Source organism: Fukomys damarensis, unplaced genomic scaffold (assembly GCF_012274545.1).
Source record: "Fukomys damarensis isolate Sample0158 unplaced genomic scaffold, DMR_v1.0_HiC HiC_scaffold_11, whole genome shotgun sequence".
Lineage (NCBI taxonomy): Eukaryota > Metazoa > Chordata > Mammalia > Rodentia > Bathyergidae > Fukomys > Fukomys damarensis.
The window spans coordinates 1,500,007-1,522,178 of NW_022900923.1; the positions used below are offsets into that span (position 1 = coordinate 1,500,007).

General features: G+C 46.2%; 1 protein-coding gene across 2 annotated transcripts in view; it reads left to right on the forward strand.

Annotated features, from left to right (window-relative positions):
- Taf1a (TATA-box binding protein associated factor, RNA polymerase I subunit A) overlaps nt 1-17,014 on the forward strand; it is an 18,772-nt gene extending 1,758 nt beyond the window's left edge. Inside the window, exons 3-12 of one of the 2 annotated variants that reach the window (XM_010642479.3) lie at nt 3,276-3,445; nt 5,441-5,554; nt 7,336-7,534; nt 9,786-9,916; nt 10,975-11,133; nt 13,859-13,925; nt 14,629-14,752; nt 15,573-15,727; nt 16,408-16,514; nt 16,732-17,012. In XM_010642479.3, coding sequence (XP_010640781.1) covers nt 3,276-3,445; nt 5,441-5,554; nt 7,336-7,534; nt 9,786-9,916; nt 10,975-11,133; nt 13,859-13,925; nt 14,629-14,752; nt 15,573-15,727; nt 16,408-16,514; nt 16,732-16,737 — 1,232 coding nt within the window. In that variant the 3' untranslated portion in view covers nt 16,738-17,012. Of the gene's footprint in view, nt 1-3,275; nt 3,446-5,440; nt 5,555-7,335; nt 7,535-9,785; nt 9,917-10,974; nt 11,134-13,858; nt 13,926-14,628; nt 14,753-15,572; nt 15,728-16,407 lie in introns of both variants that reach the window. The other variant, XM_010642480.3, reaches the window with a different exon arrangement.
- The last annotated feature ends 5,158 nt before the right edge of the window (nt 17,015-22,172 follow it).

Consider the following 22,172-nt stretch of genomic DNA (forward strand, 5'->3'; position numbering starts at 1 on the left):
TAGTTGAGACTGACCTGGAACTCAATGTGTAGCCCAGGCTGGTCTCAAACTCACAGCGATCTGAGTGCTGGTATTACAGGGGTGCGCCACCATGCCCGGCCTAAAAAGTACTTTTTGTTGTTGTTGTTTTGGTTTTTTGAGACAGGGTCTCACTGTGTAGTTGAGACTGACCAGGAACTCACTATGTAGCCCAGGCTAGTCTCGAACTCACAGCGATGCTCCTGCCTCAGCCTCCCGAGTGCTGGGATTACAGGCGTGTGCCACCATGCCCGGCCTAAAAAGTACTTTTTAAAAGCAGTGCTTGCTAAGTGTTTACCCCTGGCCTGGCTGAATAGATGGGCTCATAGATAGATAAATGGCATTTCCCACTGAGAAGCACATACTTCAGAATTATTCAGTAAATTTCTGTTGAATTGTTGAACTTCTGTTGAAATAATTCTTAATAGAATGACGATGTAATAGATTTCAAGAAGAGTATTTTCCTCCATTTTTATCTAACATGAACACAAGAAACTTTTTCTGTGGGCTGAATTCCCTATAGGAATATATAGAAGAAGCAGTTGCTTGCTCGTGTGTTGGGTGGTACAGTTCTGGGAGTGCATGTGAACCAGCACTTTCTCACTGCCCTGAAATGTCTTTCTCATTTCTGCCTTCTTGCCCCTTACAGGAATTCCTTGGCCCCTGGAATTTAATTCCCACATTTAAAAAAAATCTTACTCGTGTGTGTGTTGGGGGGGGGTACTGGCAGTTGAACCCAAGGCTTTGCACTGAGCTCCATCCCCAGCCCTTTTTATTTTTTGTTTTGAGACGTCTCGCTAAATTACTTAAGTTGCCCAAACTGGGTTTTGATCTCCTGCCTCAGCCTCCCAGAGTGGAGGAATTACATGTACCACCACACCCTTTTAAAAACTTTAAAATACTATCTCATTTGATGACCTCAGTAAACGAATCCTCAGTAAATCTATGTGCAAGGCATTTTAAGCATGAGGAAACAAGTTTAAAGAAGTAGTGGAATTTGGCGTCAAATTCACTCTTTTTTTTCTTGTTTCTTGAGACAGGGTCTTGCTGTGTAATCCAGGCTGGCATCACTTGTAGCCTCTGAGGTGAAGAAGCACCTCCTACCTGTAGATCTTGGCCTGAGAACAGTATACTTTTAGGTGAATGAAAGATATTTTAATGAAGTGCTTTGTCAGGTTTTTTTTTTTTTTTTTTTTATTTTTTTTTTTTTTGGTACAGGGTCTTGAACACTCGGGACCTCGAGCTTGCAAGGCAGGCAGTGGCATCAGTGAGCTAAATCCCAGCCTGTTTTGTCAGTTTTCCAGGCTGGTTGCCTGAGATTGTTGCTGACATGGGTGGCTTGAGCGTAGAGCTTGTTACATGAAGCATCTCATTCAGAGGCCGGGTGGGTGTATTCTGCATTTCCAGCTGGTTCTAAAGCCTTTTGTTTCTGGATGACGCCGAGTAACAGGTGCTTTATCTGTCTGAGAAGCACCTAGTCTACAGTAGTAGTCTGTGGCCTGTTTTACTTACATAAGCCCTGCTTTGTCCTTTTCTGCCTTGCACAATTTTAAGGTGACATTTAAAATTTTTTTTGTAATAGGTATAAGAGAGATAATTTCCACTACATATTTTAAATGAAATTATATTATTTTAAAATATGATAGGATCTAAATAGCATAGAGATGTAATGCCTTCCATTGTCTATTTGAAAGAGCTTTTAATATGTATCTGCATTTATACTTTGTTTTAGTGCTTTTGAGTATTAAAATTTCCAATTAGTAGTTGTACACACAGTTGTTCAAAATATTTTAAAATTTGAGTATTAAAATAAATTTTAATGTTTTTAACTTTAATGTTAAAAATAAATTTATTACTTTTTCCCAACTGCCTTAGATAACTGAATGATTGTTCTTACTTCTAGAATGAGGAAACATTTTCCATCAGTTCTGTTTTTATCTCTGAGAATCTGTTGGTTTTTTGAGACAGGGTCTCACTATGTAGTTCAGGCTGGCCTTGAACTTGTGGTGATCTTCCTGCCTCAAGCCTCCTGAGTGCTGAGATCACCAGCGTGTGTTACCATATCCAGCTAACTCTGAGAAACTTTAGTCACATGGGAAAGTAGATGGCAGAAAATGGAGTTCAAACAAACAGCATATCAGATCTTTTATTCCTGAACTATTCCTGTAAAAATTGCAGCATGATCTATCACATTGTTGGATCATTTTCCAATTTTGATAAACTAAAATTAAAGATCACCTGACTTGCAAAAGGGGATATTAGAATCACTCTTTTTTTTTTTGAGACAGGGTCTCACTATGTAGTTGAGACTGACCTGAACTCACTGTGTAGCCCAGGCTGGTCTCAACTCACTGTGACCCTCATGCCTCAGCCTCCTCAGTGCTGGGATTACAGGTGTGTGCCACCACGCCCGGCTAGAATCACCCATTTTCAACTCATGTGTTTTCACTTCGGTGGTGCAATGCTTTTAATTGTGAAGGCTTGACTATAGACTCAGCACTCATTGTAGATGATTTTAGGAGATTATGTCTAAGGAAGCGTAAGATCGGCAAGCTCATTGTTTCGAAAGTGTCCTTGCATGGTCCCGGCCGGTCTTTGTGACTTGTAGGGAGACAGGTCCGCAGCTGGGAGACTGCAGCCCACAGGGTCAGGTGGCGTGCCCAGCACCTGTGTGACAGCGCTGCAGCGGAACGCAGATGTCCCTCGTGTAGGGTTGCCCGCTGTTGCCAGCCAATGTCTGTAGCTGTTTAATCTCACTTGCGCTTACGTTATTGAGTTCTGGGAACTTGGTCCTAAAAGATGGAAGCCCACGTGGCATTTTCAGAACACGGATAGATAATGACTGTGCTGCTGGGATGAACTGGTGTGTTTTGCTCATGCTAAGTACCTGAGCCTGTGCTTTTGGGGATTTCTTTGAGAAATTTCCCCCAGATTTTGTAGTGCAAAGATGAAAGATTGAATCAGATTTGAAGTCTGTGGTGGTTGTGGTGGCTCAGCAACATCAGCTTGGTTCTTTTCCTTCTCTGGAACAGCATAGTGTGGCAGGTTTGTTTCCAATGAGGCTGGCCTTGATGGGGGTGGGCCGGGGCAGGAGGTGCCTGCCATTCTGCTCGCTGAGCCTTGTGCTTGTCTGAGTGTTTTTTTGTTGTTGTTGTTTTTTTTTTTGGTGCTGGGGATCGAACTCAGGACCTTGCACTTACAAGGCAGGCGTGGCCCCTCTCTAAGGTTTTTGAAAGCTGAATCTTTCATCCTCCTAGCGACTAGAGGGAAAAAGAAGAAGGAGTTCGCTCAGACCACAGGTGCTTGTCTAAGTTTCATCAAGGAGGCCCTGCTGAAGCACCAGTGGCAGCGAGCCGCGGAGTACATGTGCAGCTACCTGCAGATCCTGGAGGATTTTGACAGCAACAAGAGGCAGTCAGCGACTGAGGTGAGCGGGCTGGGCTGGGAGAGTGCAGGCTGGCGAGGCGGCCTCCTGCTCTACTTGCAGGGCTTTTGGGGGCCTCAGAGTGCAGCTGCTTATAGGAGTCTTGGGAGAGTTTGTGACAGGACATTTTTACCTATTGTCATTTTAATGGGCACTGCAGAGTCTGAACTCTGGATTCTCAGATCCCTGATATTAATTCCAGTAATTCTTCTCCCCGCCCATGAGATGTTTTCTATCATCACACAAAAATGCCGTTAATTCTATCTTTTGATCCTTACTTCTTCCTCAGGCTTTGTATCTGCTTCCACTCTCCCTTTCAGAAAAACTTCTGGAAAGAATTGTTCTCTTCCTTTACCCAGAGCGATCTGTGTTTCGTTTTGTTCTTGTGGTACCAGGGTGAACTCTGGACCTTGAATTTGCCAGGCAGGCATGGCACCACTGGGTTACGTCCCCAACCCTTTTTTTTTGTTTTGTTAATAGTTTTATCGACATAATTTACAAGCACATCATGCAGTTCACACTTTCATGACTGAAAGTGTACAGTTTAATGTTTTCACTGAGTTGTGCAACCCATACCACCATTAAATTTAGGATATTTTTGTCCTCCCCAAAAACAAACCCTATACTCACTTGCATTCTTTCTTCATTCCTTCCCAAAACCCTGGCAGCCACTAACCTGCTACTTCCTGTGCTGGACATTTCCTGTGAGTGGAGTCATAAAGTATGTGGCCTTTGTGAATGGCTTCTTTGCTTTAGTGTAATGCTTTGTGGCTTACCCATGTTGTAGCATGTATTAGTACTTCATTCCTTTCTATTGCTGATAGTCTATTATATGGATATACTGTACTACATTTTGTGAATCCATCTGTTATTTATGAATCCATTTGGATTGTTTCTGCTTTTTGTCTTATGAGTAATGCTTCTGTGAGCATTCACAGACAAGTTTGTATATCGACATTTGTTTTCCTTCCTCTTGGGTGTATACATAGCCAGGAGTGGAATTGTGGGTCATAGATAGCACTGTGTTAACCTCTGCAGGAGCTGCCAGAGTGTTTCCAAAGTTTGGGATTATGGAAGTGAAATCCTGGCCTCTTTTTTATTTTTTTTTTTGGTACCAGGGATTGAACTTGGGCCCTTGCACTTATGGGGCAGGCAACAGAACCACTGAGCTAAATCCCAAATCCCCGGCCCCTTGGCCTCTTTTGTGGACAGGAAGATGTAATTATTATTTTATCAAAAAAGGAACATACATTTCATAGAAGCAATTGATTTAAAGTTTAATTTACCTTAAAGTTGGTATTATTGAAGTGCCTTAGAGAAGGAAAGGGGTAAGAAAAAGAGACATTTGTTCCGCTGAAAAAAAGACCTCCAGATTCACAGTGAAGTTCTGGTGTCAGAGAAGGAAATATTTTCATTAAAATGTGTCCAGTCTGATGAAACAGAATTCATATTCTCTCTCTCCCTCTCCCCCTCTCCCCCTCCCCCGTTTTGGTGGTACAGAACCTAGGTATCCCAGCCCCGTGACTTTTTACTTTTGGCTGGACCTCGACCTCCTAGGCCTGGCTTTGTGGGAATTCCTGCACTGGTTCTCTCAGTACGGCAGAGACACGAGCCTGTGCCTGGGTCTCAGGAGACGCTGGTCTGTGGTCCTCGTTTGCAGAGGGGGAGATGAGGCTGAGAGAGGGACGAAGCCAGTGTGCCTGGAGCCCGAGTTTCCTACATTTAGTCGTCTGATGAAAAGTTTATATTTACTATTGTTCTATGATATGTTATTCTATAATAAATTATATTAATGCTATATCATCATGAATCTATGAATTCAGATGGTTGAGAAAATTTTATTACGTAGTATGTGATACCACTTTTACTGGATGAACTATTATAAAATATGAACAGTAACAGTCTCCAGGAAAAATAATTCTGTGTTGTTTTTCAGTGTTCTAATCTGAAAAAAATGTTACATTCCTTACATTTTGGTAGTCATTTCTGGTCTGACAGATTGTGTGGAAGCTTGGAAGCGAAGTTCTGTTTTATCACCCCGAAAGCAGCACGGAGACCTTCAACACCTTTGCAGACCAGATGAAGAACATCGGCGTCCTGAACTATCTGAAGGTGAGTGCAGAGCCTGAGTGACTTCGCCCTTGGGACACATGCCCTGTACTGTCCGTGTGAGGGAAGTGTGGAGACAGCTGAGCGGACTTTACGCTGTCGTCTGTTCTCCATTCACCTGATGTGGGGTTGTTTTCCTCTGGCTTTTGTGAGTCGAGCTCACTGCACACAGGTGTCAAGCGTCTGAGTCTCCGTGCCGGCCCCCTGGGTGTCCCCCGGTGGTGGTATGGCTGGGCCATTACACATGCCCGGCACATGGTTTTGCCTTCAGTACTCTCAGGAATCACCAGGCTGTGTTCCACTATGTTGGCTGCTGAGTGCTGCTTTCTGATTCCAAGAACAGTTATTTGAGGTCTTACTAATTAGTTAAGGGAAGATTTCCTGGATGTCGCATAGGTATGGGGTGATCTTGACCTCTGCTGGACGGGCATGCTGTGGGGAGAATTAAATGGGGTGGACTGGGGATTTAGCTCAGTGGTTCTGCCGCCTGCCTTGCAAGTGCAAGGTCCTGAGTTTGATCCCTGGTACCCCCCGCCGCCCCAAAAAGGCCACTGTGGTTCCCTGGAAGGGAGAGCTTCCTGACTAGACAGGTGGAAGGAGTGGCCTCCTGCACACTGTGTACTCCTCATCTTTTTTCTTTCTCTTTATTTTCAGAAAGAAGCTGGGTAGCCATTTGGGGAGATGGGGTGGAATTTTAACGAACTTACTGGTTAGGCCCCTCTGACTTACAGAATCTTCTCAGCAGAAATAAAGAAACTGGGTGGAAGCCTCATTTCTCGTTTCGGGATCTGAGACAATGGTTAGCATAAGCAGTGGATTGTGTTTTACTTCAGCCATGTGGAAAGCACTGCTGTTTTCCGTGCAGCATGCCCCACAGGGTTCTTGTAGTGATGGTGCGTAAGCCGAGCTGTGTTGTAGGGGCCCTGGAAGGCCCTCAGGAGAGTAGGCCTGGGAGCCTGGGTCTGACCCTGTAGGCCCCGGGCACCAGGGAACGATTTCACCCGGATGACTAAGCAGGCGAGGCTTCTTCACTCGCCCCATGGGGCGGATCGGGGTGGGTGGCATGGAGAAGTTCTTGCAGCACTTTGCAGTGAGAGCCGTGGACTTCCCTCTCCAACTCTTCCTTACCTTAGTTGCCCTTGCCCTGTTCTCCTTAGCTTTATGCCTTCCCTCAACGCCATGCTCATTCTTTGAGTGTTTAATTTTACTGCTTCTCCTGTTTCTGGGATACACTTTCCACCTGAATTCAAGACATTCTTTAGCACCTCTTATTAAGATGTTTTCTCTGAGCATATTTGATGTATTTTAAATAATTACTGATTTTCCACTGTTGGCCAAACCAGGCATTAGGTGTGATGCAAAATTGTCTGAGTGGACCCTCGACAGCACCCTTCTGAGGGTAGTGACTCCTGTCCACGTAGCCAGTGAGGCTGAAGCAAGGTGGACAACTGCGGCTTATTTGCTTCTTTTTTTTTTTTTTTTGGTACTGGGGATCAAACTTAGGACCCTGTGCCTGCGAAGCAGCTGTGGCGCCACATCTCCAGCCCAGCTTATTTGTTTTTGAGTGGAAATGTCTTCTTTTTTGCCGTATGACATTGTTCAGCCCTCATTTACATAGTGTTAGTTGTCTCGTGGATCCTTCTTCACTAGACGGAAATGTGGCCAGGACAGCGTGACGTGTGTGTGTCCTGCCGTGGACTCAGCCCACGTAGACCTTGTGTCTCCTGAGCCGTGGGTCACAGCTGTCCGGTGACCTCGATGACAGTGGCCCCTCCTTGTCACAGATCTCCTTACAGCACGCGCTGTACCTCATTCATCATGGGATGCTGGAGGAGGCGAGCAGAAATCTCAGTCAGGCGGAGACCTGGAGATACGGAGAGAAGTCGTCCTCCCAGGAGACACTGATCAACCTGGTGCAGGCCTACAAAGGGCTCTTGGAGTATTTCAGTTGGTCTGAAAGGAAGATGGAGTTGTCAAAGCTTGGTGAGCGAACCTGAGGGAGCATTGTTCCTTTTATTTATTGATACATTTTATTTTATCCCATGTCCCCCTCAAGCCCCCTCCCCTCCCTATGTACAAAAGCTTTGTTTCCATTTTTTCCTTCTATTTTCACTTTTTTCTAGTCCCTTCCTTCCTTCCTTCCTTCCCCCTCCCTTGTTCCCCTCCCCATTTGAACACTTCCTATTCCCCAACGCCCTAATATTATACATTTCAGCCCTTACTTCCGCTTTCATTTTCTCACACCAGAGACACGTGGTATTTAAACCTGTGTGTCTGATTTATTTCACTTAAGAGTGTGGTTTCAAGGTCATCCATTTAGCTATAAATGTCTGAAGTTTACCTTCTTTATCCAGAGCAGGACTCCATTGTATTAAAAAAACACATTTTTATCCACTCATCTGTTGGGCAGGTGGGCTGCTTCCAAGATTTAGTGATTACAAATTGTGCTGATATAAACATGGCTGTGCATATTTTGGTCTGATGCTTTTAATTCTTTTGGGAAGATACTAAGAAGAGGTACAGCTGGGTCAAATGAAACCTCTTGTTTTAGGTTTTTGAGAAATCTCCACACTAATTTCCAGTGGTTGCCCCAGTCTGCACTCCCCCAGCATCGGAGCAGGGTTCCTTTTTCCCCCACATCCCCTCCAACATTTGTTTTGGTGGATTTCATGATTGCAGCCATTCTTTCTGGGATGAGGTGGAATCTCAGCGTTGTTTTAATTTGCATCTCTTGAATGACTTGTGATGTTGAACATTTTTCATATATTTATTTGCTGTTTTGAATTCATTTGAGAAGTGTCTTTTTATTTCAGTTGCCCATTTTTGCATTGGGTCTTTAAATTTGGGAGATTAGATTTTCTTTTTTTTTTTTAGTTCTTTACATATTCTAGATAATAATCCTTTATCTGAATAGTTGGCATAAATTTTTTCCACTCTGGGTTGTCTTTTCACTCTGTTGATGGGTTTCTCTTGCTGTGCAGAAGCTTTTTTATAAGATAAGGTTTCAGTTGTTGATTCTTTGTAGTAGTTCCTGTGTGATCTGGGTTTTGTGTACTTTGTTCTTAAGATGCTGAAGGGCAGAAGGTATTTTAAGGCACAGCCCAGTTATTCCCAGCTAACTTCATCCAGATGGTGTAGAGAACAGGCATTTTATTGGCTTTAAATTCTCGGTTATTTTTGATATTTCTTTTGAGACAGGTCTTACTGTGTAAGGCTTGTCTTAAACTAACTTTATAGCCCAGGGTGGCCTTGAACTCATGGCAATCTTCCTGCCTCAGCCTCCCGAGTGCTGAGCCCTAGTTTCATTTTTTAACGGATGGATTTTGTACCCTGTAGCTCTCTAAATTCCTTTATCCTAGTAGATTTTTAAGTGGATTCTCAGGATTTTCTATTTGTAGGGTCGTATCATCTATGTAGTGATAATTGTGCTTTTTCCTTCCAACCTAGATGTCTTTTCTGTTATTTTCTTATTCAGTTGCTCTGGCTGAAACTCATAGTATAGTGCATAGAAGTAGCGAGAGGACCTCTGCCTCATCCCTGTTTGCGGGGTGGAGCATGCAGGCTTCTCATTAAGTTTGACGGTAGCTGTGGGTTTTTCATGGATGCCCTGCGTCAGATTGAGGTTCTTCTATTCCCAGATTGTGGTTCTTCTATTCCCAGATTGTGGAGTATTTTGAGGCAGGTGGTGATGCCGCTGAGCTAAATCCCCAGCTGTGAAGTGTTTTCATCATGAAAGGTTATTGAGTTTTTTCAGCTGCTTTTTCTGCGTCTGTGGTTTTTGTCCTTTATCCTGTTGGTTTGGGTTAGATCGATAGATCTTTGTCCTGTCACTTGTATGAATTGATTTTCAACTATCAAGCCAGCCGTGCCCTGGAATAGGTCCCATGTGGGCATGGTGTGTAACTCTTTTTATATGTGATTGGACTCATTTTTGTTTGTATTTCACTGGGGAGTTTTGTATCTGTATTCCGAAGAGAGACAGACATTTTTTTGTTTGTTTGTTTTTCTTGTCTGCTTTTGGTGTCAGGATAACATTGATTCATAGAGTAAGTTGAGTTATTCCTTTTCATCCTTCCTTTGGGAAGAGTTTGTATAGAGTTAATATTTTTCTTTGCGTGTTTGTTGGCATTCATCAGGAGCCATCAGGACCTGAGCTTTTTATTTGCGTTTTCTGATCACTAATTTAATAGGTCCTCAACATTGAATGACTTAAAAATCATTTATCTTTGGGCAGATAAGGATGATTATGCCTATAGCACAGAAGCCCGAAATATAGTCAGCCACAGCTGGAAGACATCTGTAAATTTCAATGCACTGATTAAAACTCCTGGAGTTTGGGACCCTTTTGTGAAGAGTTACGTAGAGGTAAGTCGGCTTCTCATCAAACCGTATTAGTTTCATTTAGCCCTAGACCTCTGTAAAATCTTCCTGCCTGGTTTTGTAGAGCAGAAGGAAACCCATAGAGAAAATTATAAACACAGAATGAAACAGAGACCAGGAATAGAGACAGAAATATGATGTGTCTCTTTTTTTTGGTGTAATTTCTTCTATTATGCTGTCAGTGTACCCGTGTTTATTTTCGCCATTGGATAATCTGTCTTGGTCACGTTCCTATAACATAAACAGCAGTATAACTTTAAATGTCAATTCTGTATTCTCGTGGAGCTGGAAAGAAAAGGATCTTTGGTGATTGGGTGGGATGTAGAGCACACGTGGACAGGCCGTGAAACCAGGTCGCAGACGTGGGATGCAGAGCCAGGCCTTAGAGAGCTCCCGAAGATGCCCCTTCATTACAGGGCCACTGCCAAAGGATGGAGGGCCTTGGGCCTGGATGTTAGGGAGAGATCTTCAAAGTGCCTCCCTTTCTGAAAACTTAGGAGTGTTGACGCGGTGATTTCGTAGTCAGCAGGAATCTCCAAAGCCACATCCTAGTTCACGGGGAATGCCCAGGTCACGGTGGCCATACCATGCTGTGCACCCCTTTGGTGGCAGAAGTTAGGGTGCTGAGGTCCCTTGCTTTGGTTCCCTTTCCTCGAGGACTTCTGTTTCTTGTGGAGCAGTTGGTAGGTTGAAGTGGCCACGTTTTCCAGTAACAGCATAGTTTCTTTGTTTTTTCTTACGGTACCAGGGATCAAACCTGGGGCTTTGTGCTTGCAAGGCAGGCAGTGGCACCACTAAGCTAAACCCCTGGCCCAGTAACAGCAGAGTCAGGCTGCAGTGGACCCGCCCCATGGCCCTGAGCAATCCTCTTCCATGGCTTCTGTGCCATATGGCTGTGGAGGCGGAGATCATTGCTGACTCTGTCCCTCTACTGTACCATCTGTCCGTTCTGTGATTTTTTCTTTCGTGCCCAGTGGTAAAGTTGTGATTATTAGAGTTGTCTTACAGAATTCAGCTAAGATGTTATGGCTTATCTTGTACAGATGCTGGAATTCTCTGGTGATCGAGATGGAGCCCGAAAGGTGCTCACCAGTTACGCGTATGATGAAAAGTTCCCGGCTAATCCGAATGCTCATGTTTACTTGTACAACTTTCTAAAGAGAGAGAAGGCACCAAGAGCGAAACTGCTAAGCGTGCTGAAGGTATGGACAACCGGTTTCATACTTGAATAGGGTTGCAGCTGCATGTTAGGATGCGCGTGGGTCCTTGCTTTTCAGACATCACATGACTGGTGCCCTCTGCTGTGTGTCTGCAGGCTGGAGGGGTCGCTGCTGAGGCGAGAGGACCTGTGCTTCAGGGACCCTTTGCCTGGCCCTGGTGGGCAAGTTCTGCCTTGGTAATTTGTGAACCAGCCGCACTGCAGTTTAATTGCCACAGAGAGGCAAGTTCAGTCTCTCAAGTGTGCTGGGCCGCGGTTAACCAAGACAGCCACTTCCGCCCGGAAAATAAGGTGCACAGCCTCTGGCACCTCCCGAGCCCCTCATTTCCCTGAGCAACTGGCAGTTACTGGCCTGTTGTTTGTCACTGTAGGCTAATTCTGCCTTTTCTGGACTTTCGTATAAACTTAATCTCACAGTTTTTAGTTTTTAAATCTGGCTCAGCACAGTGTTCTTAGTTTCATCTGTGGTGCCGCATGTAGTAACTCATCATAGTTGAGTCCTATTCTGTTTTTATACATTGACTTCTTGGCCTGTTTTCACTTTTTGACTTACAGGTAATCCTGCTGAGAGAATTCACACCTATGTCTTTCACAGGAATGTGTATTTTCATTTTTCTTGGGTACCTGCCCAAGAGTGGGGTTCCTGAGTAAGGAAAGTTCATGTTTAACTTCTTGAGAAACTTCCCAGCTGCTCTCTGACGTGACTGAACCTTGGACACCCTCATTGTGTCCCTCCTCCTTGTCGCCAGTGTCAGTGGTTTTGGACTGCAGGGGCACCTCACGGTGGCTGTTACATGAATTTCCCAATGACTCGGGTTGAGCATCCTGTTAATGTCCGTTGACTGTTCTTGGATCTTCTTTAGTTAAATGTCTGTTCAGGGCCGGGGATTTAGCTCAGTGTTTCGGTGGCCTGCCTTGCAAGCGCAAGGACCCGAGTTCGACCCCCAGTACCAAAAAAATGTCTGTTCACATATTTTGTGTGTCTTTTAGGGGGAGTTGTTATTTATCTTCTTCTTGACTTGAAAGATTGTATATAATCTAGACACCCTTCTGTTGGGTGTGTGGACTGTGATTCTTTTCTTTCTGATTGTTGCTTGCCTTTTTTGTTTTCTGTCTTGTCTTTTTGGTTCTGAGGATCAAAGCCAGGCCAAGCAGGCATTCTACCACTGGGCTACAATTTCAGTCCCTTTCTGTTTGTCGTCGTTCCCCCACCCCTACCAGGGCTCCAGCTCAGGACCATTTGCTTGTGAGGCAGGCGGTGGCACCACTGAGCTAAATCCCAAGCTCCGCCTTTCTGTTTTGTTAACTACCAGTTTCTTTCAAAGAGCAGAACTTTCTAATTTTAATGTTCAAATTATGCATTTTTTTCTTCCATTATTAGTGCTTTTTAATCCAGTAAATCTTTGCAGTACCCCACAAGATAATAAAGATTCTGCTTTTTTTTTTTCCTAAAGTGTTGTGTAGGTCTTTAAGTTCTATGATAGATTTTTAGCGCGCGCGCGCACACACACACACACACACACACACACACACAAACGTATATGTATGTATGTATAATTCTTGTATATATTTTTATATTGAAGTGTAAGAGTTGAGATTAATGTTTTCCCCATTCATTGAAAAGACTGACCTTCGCTCTTGGAAGCCTTTTTGTTTTGTTTTGTTATTTTGTATTTTTTTGAGACAGGGTCTCACTTTTTAGTTCAGGCTGGCCCTGAACCCATTATGAAGCTCAAACTAGCCTCAAACTCATGGCAATCCTCCTGCCTCTGCGTCCCAAGTGCTAGGATTACAGGCTTGAGCAACCATGCTGGGCTTTGGAAGCTTTGTTGTCAATCATCTGGCCACACATGAACTCTGCTGGGCAGTGAATGCAGGACTCGTATGCTGAGCTACATGCCCAGCTCTTTATTTTTATTTTTATTATTTTTATGTTATTTTATTTTATTTTTTGTTTTTTTGAGACAGGGTCTCACTATGTAGTTGAGACTGACCTGGAACTCACTATGTAATCCAGGCTGGTCTCGAACTCACAGCAATCCTCCTGCCTCAGCCTCCCTAGTGTTGGGATTACAGGCGTGAGCCACCACGCCCGGCTTTATTTTTATTTTTTGAGTTGCCCAGGTTGGGCTCAGACTTGTGATTCTCCTGCCTCAGCCTTCTGAGTAGCTGAGGCTTACAAGTGTTTATCATCGCACCTGGCTTAGTTCTTCCTGTTCTTAAAAAGAAATACTTTTAAGTTTATCTCATTTGTATAAAAGGATTGTTGGAATATTTGCCCCCAGACCCTTTTGTACTGTGTTCTTGAGTACAGTCTCTAAAATTGTCTCTGCTTTTTGAGATTTTGTTGCATGTAAATATTGTGTGATCTCTTGTGATCAGTAAATTTTTGTGTGTGGTTAAGTCCCAGCTTCTGAAAATAAATTATTTAAAAATTTTGAGCGTGGATAGATGTGTATAAGACACAAATGAAAAGTCTCCGTCTATTTCCTCCAATAGTCCTGACTATTACATTGGCAGGATTTTTTAAAATAGGTTTATAGAACATAGCTTGCTATATTCAAAACCAAATAAGAGCAAAGTAACTTTTAAACCCCTGATTTCATTTATAAGAACATTTTAGAAAATGAGAACTTTATTTGCAAGTAAGCTTAAATTTGAGAAATATCTTTACATTGTGTAAATTACAAGATTAATTTTTCTTCCAGATTTTGTATCAGATTGTACCATCTCATAAACTGATGTTAGAATTCCATTTGCTACTTAAAAAATCAGGTAAACCATTTTTGTTTTATTCCTCTTTGTGCAGATAGCGGTAGTCCAAGGACCAACAGGGGATGGCCACCCCCTGCCAGTTTCTGGAAACCACATGGGACTGGCACCCATGCGCTGGGCCTGGTCCCTGGCTGCTTCTGCCCTGGGACAGCAGCACTGCAGCTGGCACAGGGCTAGAGTGGCCTGCAAGCTTAGAACATTTACTGTCTGGCCCTCACCAAAACTGTTTGCCTACCCCTACTACAGACTGTTAGGCAATAGTTAGCAAAAGACAGTGGCTCCCCTTTATCTAATTCGCCTCATTTAATCCCTCCTGGGCTTCAGCTCGTAAAGAAAAGAACATGCTTCTTAGAAGTAAGTCAGCTTGCTGGGCTCCGTTGGTACATGGACTGTGTAGGTTTGCTCCTGAAAGAAGGGAATGTACCAAAACTGCCCAGACAGGGCAAGTACTTTAAATATTGTTCTCAGTGGGACATTAGTGGAGGATCAGACTCACACTTTGACCTCAGTTAGCATGAGTGGTATGTTATTGATCCTCCAGATACATCCCAGGATTGTGAGCATAATGAATTGTTCTAAACCGTGAACCAGACCAGAAAGAAGGCTTATAGCTTAGTACTGTTTTACCAACTGCATGTGTCTTTTTAGCTTTGTGCACTTCTTCAGTACCGTGTATAAACCCAAACTGTTACGACTGTTGCAGAAAAAGAGGAACACCGTAAACTGGGGTTGGCAGTGTTATTTGGGCTCCTGGATTTTGCTGGATGCACAAGGAACATAACTGCTTGGAAACATTTGGCAAGCTATCTGAGACAGATTTTAATGCAGTAAGTAGGAGACACACATTTATTCCTGAATCAAAATTTCCCCATGTGCCGGGCGTGGTGGCTCACGCCTGTAATCCCAGCACTCGGGAGGCCGAGGCAGGAAGATCGAAGTGAGTTCGAGACCAGCCTGGGCTACATAGTGAGTTCCAGGTCAGTCTCAACTACATAGTGTGACCCTGTCTCAAAAAAACAAACAAACAAAAAAAACAAACCAAAATTTCCGCATGTTTTAGCTAATAGCAATTTTCTTAAGAAGTTTTTTTACTTATGTCATTGGCTTTCTTAGCCTTGTCTTCAGTTATTTTCTTCTGAGTACATCCGAAGCTAGAAAACACAACCCATAAAAAATTCTATCCAGACAGTTTGTGCTATGAAAATGTGTCATGCTTGTCTCTAATGAGTTGAGTATTTAAAACTGTACCTCAACCAGGCATGGTGGCGCATATCTGTAATCCCAGTACTTGGGCGGCTGAGGCAAGATGATCACTGATTTTGATACCAGCCTGGCCTACACAGTGAGACCTTGTCTCAAAACAAAACTGCACCTGTGATCGTAATATCATTAGAGCCACATTTAGAGTAAAGAAAAGGAGTGGCTCTTACTCTCATCTTGTGTATGAGAGGAAAGACTGTCACAGGATTAAATTTTAGTTCATTTTATGTCCATTTGAGTTGGTTGGGAAATCTGTTGTCAATGGAAGCCGTCCTAGGTTACCTTGGAAACATCTCTCATCTTTTCCTGAGTTCCAGTAAAGTCCGATTCTGGCAGGACAGATTTGTCCTCATCTCTGAGTTCCCCTTTGACTCTTTTCTTTTCCAGGAATCATCTTGCGTGGGTCCAGGAAGAGTGGAAGTCCAGGAGGAACTGGTGGCCAGCCTTCCACTTCAGCTACTTTTGGGCAAAAAGTGACTGGAAGGAAGATAAAGATTTGGCTTACGAGAAAGCACTGATAGCTGGAATGCTGTTAGGAAAAGGTGCGTATTTTTGTGTTCAGTTTATCTTGAGGTAGGTTTTGGCAGATGATGAATTACAAAATCTGACCATCCTCACCGTGAGTGGCGGCCACTGGGCCTCTCTGGGTGGAGAGTTTACTGGGGCTACTTTACTAAAAGTACAGAAATGTCCTTTAGTGACCTCCTTGCTTTTTAATACTCTGTTGTGTTTACTTATCTATTCCTATAAGGAGGAAACATTTTCTCCCTTTAATATACAAAACAAAGCCTTACCTCCTACTGAGTTACCAGAAAGTCTTTTTAAAGAGGAGATTGATGTTTTTAAAGTGGAATATTTAGTTCAATAAAACTTATCTGGTCTGTGCCATTGAAATACTGAAGGGTATCCAGTGCAGAAATGAAACTGCCACAAAATGTGTCCGGAAGTGAAGAAAGGAACCTTGTCCGTGACCACGGAGAAGCACTGAGGGGCAGAATGGAAACCAAAGTACGCGCCTTTGTTATGATTGACCGGAAGGAAGTGCCTCTGTGCATAGGAAGTGCTACACCCCCCAGTCTAGCCCTGGGAGAGGCCATGGGTGTAGACAGTACTGATAAATCATTTTCAGTCGTTAGTAGGCTGAAGTGGAAGGACACTTTTTAAAAAATGGAATAGACGTAAACAGCCAATGAGTATTGAAACGTTTTGCTTTTTTTTTTAGGTTGTAGGTATTTTCGATATATTTTAAAACAAGATCATCAAGGTGTAAAGAAGAAAATTAAGCTGATGAAGAAATCAGTGAAGAAATACAGCATTGTAAAACCACCAGTATGATATTAAATTTCAGTTATTTCCCACTTGTAGTCACAGAGTGGTAGCTCAGTAGATATTTACTGAATATATTTATTTGATGTTTTACAAGAAGGTTATCTGACTATAAACATTATTTTTGTACTTTTTATACTGCAGTATTTTGTCAACTAAAGCTGAAAAATAGCTCATTGCCTTTGCTCTTTGTAAACATATATTTTTTTCTCTTTTGTAGTGTTAAATGTACTATTTTTAAAGGAATGATCTTCAGATGAAAAAAATGATTTAATCAATAGCTGTACAGCAGTTATTGTTTGCAGGTAACTTGCCCCATGCTCTTGTGTAATAAAATATATAATGTGTACTGCTGCAAAATGAATTTGTGTTCTCCTTTAGATTCTCACTGGCTCACATTAGATTTACCACCATGAAGAATATTGGTGAGTTCTGGAGGAGGCTTGGAAAGACAGGGACTCAGGACAGGCTGCTGGCCAAGGAGGACCGAGTCTGTCTGAGGTGGCTCTGGCTGGACTGGCTGTCGGCCAGGGCGAGCCTAGCACACGCGCTAAAACTCACGCAGCTCCCCTCCTCTTGGAAGCAAGAATGCAAACCAGAGTTTCATGGGTTTATATTCCTACTGATTTTAAATCATCTGCAAGAAAATTAGGGGATGGGTTATGCCTTGTTAAAAATTCATATCTCAATATTACTTTATACTTTTAAGTAAAATGTCTGTCAGCGAAGATGTATCCAGCCTTGTACCACACACTTGAAGCAAGTCCGAGTTCCCCAGTGCCCGAGGGACCCACACCAGCATGCAGCGCGAACAGGGCAGCGGGATGGGAATGTGATCCCAGGGAGCGTGGGCAGCACGCCAGCACAGGCCAAGCCTCATGTCCTCCCCAGAACCTTCAGAACAAAGCTGTACAGCAGGCCTCAGTCCCGATGACCTGGAACGGAAGTGGGAGAGAACTGAGTGGGCGTGGCTCTTGGTTTTCAGCAAAGCTTCCTTTCCTGGGATTTTTATGTCAGGTGTCTGGCTCTGACATCAATCACATCACCGTGTCCTGGCGGGGCGTGGATGACCTCATGGGGCCCCTGTCTGGTTGGGGCCACAGCCCCAGTGACTTCACTTCCTCCACTAACCTCTGCCTCCTAACATCTCTCTACAGCACCCAGGAGTCCAGGCTTTAATACGTGGCCTTGGGGGTGCTATGGACCCCAAGGAGAGCCTGGCGTGCAGCTCCGTAGAGGGGGCGAGCGCTCGCTTAGCACCAGGAGCGTTTGGTTCAGTCTCAGCCCCCACAGAGATGAGGGGAGCCTTGTACCAGGATGGAGCCACAAATGTGTGGCCACGGAAGTTGAAGTTTGGCTCCACACCAAGAGGAGAGCCATATCCTGATTTTATGTAGACGAAAATACGTTCCTTGTAAAAGTACAGCAAATATGAGCATAGTCCAGTAATAAACACACTGCCATGCTAAGCAAGGGAGAGCACCAGAGATGGAGAGATGGAAGGGAGTCTTCTGAGGGAAGGATCTTGTAGGACATGGAGCCCTCGGCAAGCGAGAGAGAAAAGCCAACAGCGTACTCAGTTTGTCAGTTTCTTAAGTGCTGTGTGCTGACAGAAGTGGCTTGGGCCAACAGGCTTGCGTGGTTGGAAGTTCCCAGCCTTGGCAGGAGCCTGGGAGGGGTTGGTTTGTGTGTGCGTGTGTGTGTGTAACAGCTATCTCTATATACTCCTTTCGCAGGAGATGTCGGCCTCCCTGCAGGAGGGCGCGTGAGCCAGTGTCACTTGGCACACATTCATTCCGCGAACTCCACTTCCAGCCTTTCCCTGACAAGCCCTTGGGAGCAGTAGGGCCATCAGGGGGCTGGGGTTTGTCTCAGTCTGTCCCTTGCAGCCTGAGTACGCAGCCACAAGTTGCCATTGACGAACAGGCCTCACAGGCACCCAGCCTGGGGCCCTGGATCCTGGACTCCTCGCTGTACTGGGCAGTGAGAGCGAAATGTCCATTATCTATGTGTTGTCCGGGGCCAGGAATTTCTCAGCAGCACAACTAAGACACTGTCTCCTTCACCTGCACCTCTCTCCTTGCCCTGCCCCTTGCTGTAGACATGGGAGCCATGAGCAGAGCCCCGGCCTCCATCCACAGGCCCTTCCTGTGCCAGTACTGCAGTGTGCCCTGCCTCCTGCTGTCCCCTTGGGTGTGCTGCCCAGTCTGTGGTCGGGGACTGGCAACAGTCCTGGGACCTCAGCCTGTGAACCCAGTAACATGGACGCCCCCCTCCTGACAAGAGCCCTGGGCCATTGTCAGGGATTCCAGCAACTCCCCCTTCCAGCCTAGCAGCTGGGCACCCCCAGGACTCAGCGCTGGCTGGGACTCATGCCAGCTTCCTAAAGGACACTGCCCAGAGCCACTGCAGCACACATGGGGTGGGGCTGGTGGCAGCGGGAAGGCAGGAGATGGGTGGGGTGGGAGGAGTGAGGAGTCCTGGGCAGAGCAGGGCACCAACCAAGCAAAGGCTGCTGCCTCCGAGGCTGCCTCCAGCCTGCAAGGTGCCTGGGGTTGCTGGGCCCCCGCTCCTCCCTGGTGTCTCCTGTGTCTGCCTTACGCTCTTGCTGGGCCAGGGGGGCTTGCTGCGGGGACAATCCCAGTGCCTGGGTTATGGGCCCCACTCCTGTGCACCTCACATTCTGCTCTGACCACAGGGCCTTCGGGTGCTGTGATGGGTGCGAGGACCGCCACACTGCCAGGCAGCCCTGGGACACGTTGCACGACTCGCCCCTCAGGGCCATGCGCTGTGCGGAGGGCACCTTGAAGACATCCTGTGCATGTGGGCCGAGACAGCCAGGAGGAGGCACTGCATGTACTCCTGAGGTCTTCATGGCTGTGTAGGGAGGGTGGGCAGCCCTGGGGTCCAGGCTTGCCCTTGGGTGCTCAGCACCCAGTGTCTCTGGTGTGACGGGGCGCACCAGGGCTTGGGGTCCCTCCCAGGGTTTCGTCTGCCTGGCATTGCGTTGCAGGGCCGAGGAGCTACCTAGGAACAGTGACTCACAGTTTCTGCTTCTATGGGATCAAAAGCCACAGCCCTGGGGGGGTCGTGGCCGAGCCCGGTGGAGAATGTGGCATAGACTTGGGGAGTGCAGGGTTGTCAGGGTGCTTGGCTGTGGGTCGGGGTCCTGGCTGGTCTGGCCCTCATCTCATCATACCTCCCTCTGCCAAGGTCCAGAGTGGCTGGCCACCCCAACTCCCTGTGGAGCTCACTGGGATCCTGGAGCCTGGCGCAGACCAGTCAGCCGGCTGGCCCTGCCCGGCGCCTGTGCTGTCCCCTCCACTGCTCCCTGGAGAGTGACTGGAAGAACCAACCAGGGTAGGGCCAGACTTCCACCAGCAGCACCAGACGGCTGCCCCTCCCAGGAGAGGCCCTGTTCACCTCCTGTCAGCAACAATGAGCAGCTCTCCTGCGTCAGGGATTGGGGAATGAGACTAACTTAGCAGCCAACCTGTCTTGTGTCTTTTGTTCAAATCCACAAGGCCCCTTTCCTTCCTGCATCGAGGTGGGGCCCGGCCCACATTCTGTGGGCAGGAACTGGGACTCCAGCTCACCACAATCAGGAGTTTCAGATGACTCGCCTGAGGCCGGTGGTCCTGCACACAAATCTCCACACTCGGAGTCCAGGCCTCAGGACCTTCGGATCAGTCACAGCATGTCCCAAGCCAGTCCTGTGAGGAGAGGCATAGTGTGTGGCATATTGTAGAACAGTACCCAGGATAATACAGTATGGTGCACAGTGGAGCAGAGCACAGTGCAGGACAATGAGGTCCAGTGTGACAGTGATGTATGCAGCACAGCATGGCAGTAGAAGGTGTAATATACAGCACAGCACAGTAAAGTGTGGCCTAGCACAGCATGCATGTGAGGTACAGCATGGTGAGTACAGTGCACAGCACAGCACAGCGGAGTAGAGTAGGGAAATATAATCGCAGAGAAAAGCATGTGTCAGTGATGGTAAGCCTTTGGGAGCTTTCAGTGACAGCATCTGGCTGCAGCACCTGTGCTGTAGACTTGCTACCCCTGGTATATGCAGGGGCACCTTGGCTCATGAACTCAATTCTTTCCATGATTTGGTTGCACACTGAACTGGGTGAAAACTGAGCCAAATTTCCCCGTAAGTCCACTCAACCTCACCATTGAATTGGATTCGGCTCTCGTTAGTACAGAGCAGTGTAGTGTATGGAACAGGAAGAATAGTCTAGCACGGGCCAGGCTGGGACAGATGGTTTTCTGAGCTTCAGTGTCAGGAGCATGGGTAGAGGCTCTGAGCCCTTCCAGCCCCTCCGTCTGCAGACAGAGGAGCCTGGTGCAGGAGAGGCTCTGGTTGCCACGCAGTGGAGACTCCTGGTTGGGCTTTCGTACCCTAAGGCATGGTGCACCTGCTCATTGCTGAGCGAGTGGGTGGCAGCAAGAGTGCCCAGCTCCCAGCTTTCCTCCCATCTTCCCTTCCTCCCTTCCCACTCGGCACCAGTGGAGGTGTCAGTGAGGCCACCGTCCTGGGCAGGTCTGGTAGCCAAGGAGACCTCTGGGCACCTGGGCTCCTCTCCCTCTGCTGGTGACACAGAGCTGCTCGGAAAGCTGCAGTTGGGAGCTCAAGGTCCCAGAACCACTGCTGGTCCCCAGTGAAGCAACAGCTCAGGGTGGGGAGTCTGGCTGCCCAGGACCTGGCTGGGGACTGTTCTGATCAGAACCCCAGGCTGCAGGCTCACCTCTGCTCCAGCACCTCGAGCTCTACCCTTTCAGCTGGCCTTTCCTACTTTCCAAATCTCAGCTGCCTCTCACATTGCTATGGCGAGCTGCTTTTGTCTGCCTTCTCTCGTACAGGTTGCTGTAGTCTCGGGAAGTCCTCCTAGCAGAGACTCCTCGGGCCACCATCCTGTGTATGAGAATGCAAGGCAAGGGCATCAAGAGCAGCTGTGCTGCTGAGAAGCTCAATCCCGAGTAGAGCTGTGCACATCTTAAGCACACACACACGTTTAACAAGCATATGAAGAAATCACTAGACACCTAAACTTGGTGTGATGTATTAATTGTTAAGTATTTCAAACATAAGGCAAAGCACAGAAAATGGACTAACACCATCTATCCAAAATCTGAGCTTAGCAAATATGGCATTTGTGCCACATTGCCTCATATTTGTATAAAGAAATACAGTCCTGCAGACCTGCAATTTATAAGAAGGGAAACATTCAAGGCTGGGGATTTAGTCCGTGGTTCCACCGCCTGCCTTGCAAGTGCAAGGACCAGAGTTCAATCCCAGTACCAAAAAAAAAAAAAAAAAAAAAGGAAACACTAGAAATGTTTGTTTTGGTTTTTGTTTTTGGTATCGGGGACCTTGTGCTTGTGAAGCAGGCAGCGGAGCCACTGGGCTAAATCTCCAGCCCAACAGTCAAATTTGATATCATCTTCCTTTAATAAATTCATTTGAGATTCAAGTGTGAGGGGTGAGCCGAACGCTAAGATGGAATAGTGCATGGCGAGCTCTTGGCCTTTTCCTGTCCCTCAGCAGCATTAACTGGGTAGAGAATTGGGTCTGAGGGGAGGAGGGACCAGGATCTGCCAGTAGCGGGCAGCCAGGCCTCCAGACTCCCGGCTGGCCCGGCCCACGCCGAGCCG